Source organism: Danio rerio, chromosome 2 (genome assembly GCF_049306965.1).
Source record: "Danio rerio strain Tuebingen ecotype United States chromosome 2, GRCz12tu, whole genome shotgun sequence".
Lineage (NCBI taxonomy): Eukaryota > Metazoa > Chordata > Actinopteri > Cypriniformes > Danionidae > Danio > Danio rerio.
The window spans coordinates 58,582,501-58,590,947 of record NC_133177.1 but is presented as its reverse complement, the minus strand read 5'-3'; the positions used below and the strand labels follow the sequence as shown (position 1 = coordinate 58,590,947).

Below are 8,447 nucleotides of genomic sequence, written 5' to 3'. Positions count from 1 at the left end.
TCCTTTTATTCAAGATGAATTCATTTATATTTGGAAAATGACACTTTGTTGATGTTGTCGGGGGACTTTTTCCAATATATACACTCAGCGGCCACTTTATTAGGTACACCTTACTAGTACGCGGTTGGACCCTTTGCTCCATATTGACATGATAGCATCGCGCAGTTGCTGCAGATTTGTCGGCTGCACATCCATGATGCGCATCTTCCATTCCACCACATCCCAAAGGTGCTCTATTGGATTGAGGTCTGGTGACTGGGGAGGCCATTTGAGTACAGTGAACTCATTGTCATTTTCAAGGAATCAGTCTGAGAGGATTTGAGATGACTTTATGACATGGCGCGTTATCCTGCTGGAAGTAGCCATCAGAAGATGGAGACACTGTGTTCATAAAGGGATGGACATGGTTAGCGATAATACTCAGGTAGGCTGTGGCGTTGACACAATGCAATTGGTGCTAATGGGCCCAAAGTGTGCCAAGAAAATATCCCCCACACCATTACACCAACACCACCAGCCTGAACCGTTGATACAAGGCAGGATGGATCCATTCTTTCATGTTATTGACACCAAGTTCTGACCCAAACATCCTAATGTCGCAGTAGAAATGGAGACTCATCAGACCAGGCAACGTTTCTCCAATCTTCTACTGTCCAGTTTTGGTGAGGCTGTGTGAATTGTAGCCTCAGTTTCCTGTTCTTAGCTGACAGGAGCGGCACCCGGTGTGGTCTTCTGCTGCTGTAGCCCATCCGCCTCAAGGTTGGACGTGTTGTGTGTTCAGAGATGCTCTTCTGCAGAGCTCGGTTGTAACGAGTGCTTATTTGAGTTACTGTCGCCTTTCTATCAGCTGGAACCAGTCTGGCCATTCTCCTCTGGCATCAACAAGGCATTTGCGGCCACAGAACTGCCGCTCACTGGATATTTTCTCTTTTTCAGACCATTCTCTGTAAACCCTAGAGATGGTTGTGAGCGAAAATCCCAGTAGATCAGCAGTTTCTGAAACACTCAGACCAGCCCGTCGAGCATCAACATCCATGCCACATTTAAAGTCACTTAAATCCCCTTTCTTCCCCATTCTGATGCTCAGTTTAATTTGCAGCTGATCGTCTTGACCATGTCTACATGCCTAAATGCATTGGGTAGTTGCCATGTGATTGGCTGATTAGAAATTTGAATTAATGAGCAGTTGGACAAGTGTACCTAATAAAGTGGCCGGTGAGTGTGAAAAGTAACACTTTTTGCCATAAATGTTTTTAGTTTAGTATACTAAAACCATAAAAATACATAATCTAAATATTTAATGTTGATTTAAAAACAACTAAATTATTAAATTGACAACATAAATAAAAAATATATATGTATTATGTAATATGGGCTAAGTTGTCTAGTGTATGAGTGTGAATGAGTGTGTGTGGATGATTCCCAGAGATGGGTAGTGGCTGGAAGGGCATCAGCTGCGTAAAAACGTGCTGAATAAGTTGGTGGTTCATTCCACTGTGTAGACCCTGGATTACTAAAGGGACTAAGCTGAAAAGAAAATGAATGAATAAATGTTTATTAAACTAAAACCATAAAAACACGTCATAAAATATTTTATATTGAGTTTAACACTTCTAAACATTTTAAATTGACATAACATATTCTATTCTATTCACATTTTATATAATAAATAATATTCTATGTAAATAAATATTAAAATGATCATACATAATAAATATAACAAATTTATATATATATATATATATATATATATATATATATATATATATATATATATATATATATATATATATATATATATATATATATATGTGTGTGTGTGTACACACACACACACACACTCACTTTAAACCATATTTAACTATTTATGAATAATAACAATGTTTTTACATTAAAATAATGTGTATGAGAGGATTTGATTGTCAAGAAAATGAATGGCCGGCATGAAGCCAAGTCTATTGAAGGAATTTGACCGGCCACACACACACATACACTAATTAGTGGTGACCTTCAGGCACAGACTTATGTAAGTAATTACTGTGAAGGTATGAGGTCCTGCATTAGTTCAGGAAGCATATTTTATGAATCATACTAAGGCGAGTCTTTAGCTTATGAATATTAATCGCGTACTCTGACGTTGGACGTGGCCGCTAGGACAGCTGGCGAATGAACGAATCCTACTATGACGAAGGCAGGTCTAATGAATATTAATGACTTTACGTGCTAAAAGGTTAAAAGGAACGTCAGTTTGACCTCATTAATATTCATATAGGAAGCCTTCGCCATAGTGCGATTGGTCAGTTGGTCGCCGCTTTGCGAGTTCAGCGCTGTCTGCTAAAGTACCGGGCGGGATTTCCGCAATACGTTCAGTATGGCGAAGACCTACGATTATTTGTTTAAACTGCTGTTAATCGGGGATTCCGGAGTCGGGAAGACCTGTGTGCTGTTCAGATTCTCAGAGGATGCCTTTAACTCGACATTTATCTCGACGATAGGTATTTATGTCTTCGTTTTAAAGCTTTTGGGCTCGGATTGTTTATGAAACGTCAGGCTGTGCTAACGGCTAAGCTAATGGACAAGTAACTGTTCTGCTAGCTTTGTTTGAGTTTACAGTTTGGTTTTGGTTGTCAACTTTGACAGTTCTGCATACATTTTGTTCCTTGATTTATCATCGTATATGACCGCAAAGTGTGTGTTTGATGGACGTTATTGTTTTGGTTGTTAGCATCTAACTAGCTTCTCTGACAGAATGACTGACTCAAAATGACTGTTTATTACTATTTAGAAAGCTTAAAAGTACCAGATATCTATATTTATTTCTTAAACACTCAATTAAAATATATTTAATTGGATGCGTGTTAATCAGATGTCACCTGTTATACACACACCAGACGTCTCAATATATTGCCATACATAAGTATATTAAAGATAAAATTGAAACGTGTTTGGCATAACTTTTGAAAGAATTAACGTCAATATGTTTATGAAAATAACTGATAGCCATTTTACATGAAACATTTATTTTGTAAAATACATAACTTGAAACTTACTTATTGATAAATAACTTACCAAAAGAGTGAGTAATGATAATACATTTAAATATATTACCGACAGAATGAAAATATAAGTAAATTGGTACTTATGAAGGACTCCTGCAAACTCTGAAGGCTGAAAATTACAATCAATGAACATTTTTGTCAAAATATGATCTTACTTAGTCTTTAATATGTCAAATTATTCTTATGCCTGACTTTTTTGTTGTTATTTAAGCTATTGGTATATTGAATGACCATTAGGTTTAAGTCTTCTAGAAACTGTAGAGATGTATGATGGTAGTAGTTATTACTGAGAACAAAAAAATATACAGTGCTCAGCATATATAAGTACACCTAGGGCTGCTCGATTTTGGGAAAAATCATAATCACGATTATTTTGGTCATAATTGTAATCACGATTATTTAAAACGATTACTGTTGAAGTCAAAATTATTAGCACTCCTGAGAAAATGTTTTTTTTTAAATAAATATTTCCCAAATGATGTTTAACAGAGCAAGGAATTTTAACAGTATGTCCTATAATATTTTTCTTCTAGGCTTATTTGTTTTATTTTAGCTAGAATAAAAGCAGGTTTAAATATTTTGAATATTTTTGGTCAATATTATTACCCCCTTGAGCAATATATTTTTTGATTCTATGCAGAAGAATCTACTGTTATACAATGACCTGCTTAATTACCCTAATTAAGCCTTTGAATTGCACTTTAATCTGAATGCTTGTATTTAAAAAAATATCTAGAAAAATGTTATGTACTGTCATCATAGCAAAGATAAAAGAAATCAGTAATCAGTAGGGATGTAACGGTATCAGAATTTCACGGTACGGTAATACCTCGGTATGAATGTCACGGTACGGTATTTATTGAATCATTTACAGGAAAAAAAAACCTTTTGAAAATACTCCAAAAAAGTGCCAAAAGTGTCAATGACATACAAATTATCCATCTATCTATTAGCTTTGAAACAGGAACTTCAATTTTAATAACAAAAAATTATTAAACCATGTAAAAAAAATAAAGTTTCAATTTAGTATTGTTGAAAACTCATCACATTCAACATTTAATCACTCACTTAGATAGAGATGGGTTTAAAGGAAAATTATCATATAACTATAATCTGGTAAAAGCTGGTATCTCTGGGTATTTACAATGTCCCCTGCAACAGAAAAAAACCCTCTCATTTGGGACTGAGGTTTCTGGGACAAGAGAGATATGACTTGGTCCATGTTGACAGCAGTGGGGTAACGTTGTACATTGTCTTTCCCCCACTTGAGAAGACGAACCATGAGTGAGATAGAGGTCTCTTTGCGGTACAAGTCAATGTCTGCATCAATCTGAACAGTGTGCTGTGTTTCTGCAGTCCCCATGACTGTTATTAGTCGTATTCCCCAACTTGCAGGTATGTGCACACATAGGGCTCAACCTGTGCAGTGCACATGCCCTTTTTAGTCTTGGATTGAAAATGCCCTTCCAAAACGATCAAAAGTGCCCCCGCGACGCGACACAACCTCCGTCCAGTCCAGCCCTTCAGTCGGCGCGCGACAACACATCTCTTGAGTATGCGCGCTCAACCCCCCCTCGGCGCTTTACAATACGCGCGCCACAACACAGCTGATCAGAACGCGCGCGACAGCACCGCTATTCAGCACGCGCGCGGCGACAACACCCGCTTTAGGTTCGATCATTTCCATCTTTTTTTCATCTCCGCTACTAGCAGCACACTCCATTTCCGCATTACTGGATCTGTAGCGACAACAGACCGCAAAGGATTATGGCCACGCCGGGGCTGATGGGAAATGAAGTTTCAGCTACCTCCCGTTCGCTTCATTCGCCTGAGCAAATTTTCTCAGAAGACCTATAGTTTTACCGAGTCATGCGACTTCGGTAATATCGAAAAAATTTTATATTGCGGTATGACGGTATTTACAACACCGTTACATCCCTAGTAATCAGAAATGAGATGTCAAAGCTATTATGTTCAGAAATAAGTAAAAAAAAAAACTTTTTTCCATTAACAGAAATTGGGCAGGAAAAGGATTGCTAATATTCTGGAGGGCTAATAATTCTGACTTTAATGTATGCATACAGTTGTTTTCCTCCCTGCAAGGGAAAGATAAATAAATACAATAGAATAAAAATATGAAACAAACTGCTTTAAGCATCTTCACTGTAAGAATAAAACTTTGGCTACAAAAGTCCTTCAGTCAAGAGCAGAGGGATTTTCTCGTTTTATTTGATTAATGATAAAAACAACATCACGCGCTTGTCTCTTTAATGGTTTCTCTTTCACGTGTCTTTTGATCCTCAACTCGTAACTCGTAACGTGTTTTGACACCTATTTGACCATTAAAGCGCTCACATCAAGATGACTTTAGATGTCTTTAGAGGTGTGCGATGCGGCGCCAGGCGCGAGTATAATTCCAGCTTCAGTGTGAGAATGAGACCGAATGCTGACCAGCCGCATACTTCTGGCTGTCTGCGCGTGCCGCACACACAAGCACGCGGTTTCACGCTTTTAGGAGCAACAGCTGGAAAGGGGGCGGTATATGATGCAATAATCGTTTATCTCGATTAATGCTTTTTCATAATCATTTGAAGCCAAAATCGAAATCGGATTTTCGATTAATTGCACCGCCCTAAGTACACCCCTTACAAATTTCTCTTTTAAATTTATATTTTTAATAGGAAGCTATACAGTTTTATATTTGTACATATACTTTAGATTAGTCAGTACTGAAGCCAAATCTGGAGCTTATCTAACAAAATAACTTACGATAAAAGTCCAAAAACTAGTACAGCCAAATTTTATAGAAAAATGTTAAATACAAATTTAAAAAAGAGAAAAAATCTAGAGAAGCCATTTAGTTGAAATTTTGTGGTTTTCTTTTTGCAATATTTAGCTTGAATTTAATTGTATTAGCTTTCAATTTCTAAATACGTTTAGTGACTAAAATATTATCTGATTGAAGCAGTAGTGAAGCTGTGACGCATTACCTGATAGATTCAAAAAGACAGAAGAGTCGTTAGATAGAGGCCAGATTAATTGAATATTAACTTTAACAGCTATAGTGAAACGCGATCCAGCGGTACATCCTTAAGAAACTGATGTGTACTGCTCTCTGTGGTTTTGTTCTCAAAGCACCCGCTGACTGCTGGAGCTCAGATGATGCATCGCAAGACAGAGTGTGTTTGTGTGTGTGTGTGTGTGTTTGTTTGTTTGTGTGTGTGTGTGTGTGTGTGTGTGTGTGTGTGTGTGTGTGTTAGGGTTGTAACAATATACCCGTATGACGGTCTACCACGATTTGAACGTGCACGATTATCATACCATGAACAATTGCATATCAACGGTTTTAAGTTTTAACCCTTAAAGACCGAGACAGCCGCCCGCGGCTAAAAATAAGTATTGCTCTTAAATGTTTAATAACTTTTGATCCGCTGATCCGATTTATACAATTCAAAGATTGGCATAAAGAAGAGAATCTCAGCTTTCCAGTGCTGTATCACATAACATTCGCGGACTACGTCAGTGCGGTTACGTCATCAAAATTTGACAACGCTGATTTGACAAAGAAACGCTCGTCACTGTGTCTCCGGACAAACCAGACATGATACATTGATGCATTGTCCCTCCTCCATGCCCAGATTGGTTTAAACTCGCTATATCACAACCAATAAGCATAGGTTTCGCTTTTGTTTGTGGACCAACAATGAGCTTTTTGAACAACACGGAATGAGAGATAGGCATACATTTATGCGCGGCTAAATAAAACGCAAAAAAAAGATGAAATAATTCTCATACTAAGTACTTTTGCATGCACAGCAGCACAGAAACATGACAAAACAGTGACACAGCAAAGACGAACTGCTGCTCTTGCTGTTTTCAAAAGACGCAAATGAAGGTGCAGCTGTTTGTCTGCATTGCAGACAACCATATCCAAATCCATATCCACAGACAACCATATCCATGCTGGCACATAAAACCTAAGGATGATTCATATTGAATCTAGTTTCGTTATGTAACTATTTATAGTATAGTAAATATTTATATCTATTTTTTACTGAGGATTTGCACCATGTTTATTTGGACTTTGACACATTATTTATTATTTTATTATGTTTTTATTTGTTCATTGTACAAGTGGACACATTCTCTCACCTCAGCGGTCAAGATTAAGTCCTGAAAATCTCAACATGCTTACATTTCTTCATCACAACCTAGACTAAATAAAACAACGCTTTAAATACATGTTTACAGCCATAAACTTGGTATTGCACTTTTGGTCTCCCATTTATCCTGCTTATAAGGAAGGACAGTTTAAGTTTATTTTTGTCTAATCTTAAAAGACCCTGCTTGTTTATTCCTTCTAATTTAATTTATTAAAATGGGAAATTTTTCAGTTTATTTTTATAAAAGACTTCTATAGTTCTGTTAAAATGGTTCTTTCAAAAGTTTGTTGAAATAAAACCTGTTCAGTCAGAAAACGTGTTCTTATTCTTTTCAGGGTCTTTGCTATGAGAATTACTATTTAATACCGTATACCGCGAAATCGTCAAACCGTGGTATTGTTTTAGACGATTATCATACCGTAAAAAATTCATACCGTTACAACCCTAGTGTGTGTGTGTGTGTGTATGTGTGTGTGTTTGTGTGGTCACGTGATGTGCGTTTTCAGTGGTATAGTTTGGAAGGTGGGGTTTTCAGAAATGCCAGTGTGGACGTGGATCGTTTTCATTCTAATATGCCAATTTAAAACTATGATGTATTAGTGTAAATGGGGCCATGTGTATTTTTCGCAAGCAGTTTACTGCTGCGACAGGAGCGGGGCGGAGGATGGCAATGCCGGCTCAGCATTGTGATGTCTATTGATCAACGGCAATAGACTATAGCATCGTTTATCGACCCAACTCTAATTGATTCGTGTTTGAAATGACACTACGACGCCACCTCATGTACTGTGTGCCTAAGGGGTAAATGGTAGCAGTGCAAGGCTGATCAATTAGTTCAGATTAGTATCAATACTTGGCTACATCAATAATGTATCGTGGGTGGAATTATCACAATAAACCAGCATTGATATTTTGTCCTGGCCCTATTATTGAATAATCAAATGTAATGTAAAATAACACCGGCTTTCTTCATTGCTGATCAGCTATAATAATCCCAACTCCACATTGCTGAAAAAAATGAAACAATGCTGAAACAATATGTTGTGCATTCCTAATTCTATTACTCTCTTAAGATCATAACTAAACGCTCTAATGTTACAAAATCAATCAGTAATTTGAATTAAAATATATATATCTTTAACCATTCATGCTTATGCTTCTATTTATTGTAGGTGATATTAAATGTCTAGTTTGATGCATGAGTTCTTGTACATAAAATATATAA

The 8,447-nt window shown here is 36.9% G+C and overlaps 1 protein-coding gene across 6 annotated transcripts in view; it reads left to right on the top strand.

Annotated features, from left to right (window-relative positions):
* Positions 1 to 2,295: 2,295 nt before the first annotated feature.
* The window catches only part of rab8a (RAB8A, member RAS oncogene family), a 26,793-nt gene continuing 20,641 nt past the window's right edge, over positions 2,296 to 8,447 (top strand). For 5 of the 6 annotated variants that reach the window (XR_012389056.1, XR_012389055.1, XR_012389054.1 and 2 more), the window contains exon 1: positions 2,296 to 2,495. Coding sequence is in view for 1 of the 6 variants with exons in the window: in NM_001089562.2 (NP_001083031.1) it covers positions 2,372 to 2,495 (124 nt within the window). In the remaining 5 variants the exon portion in view is untranslated. 6 annotated transcript variants of the gene reach the window in all.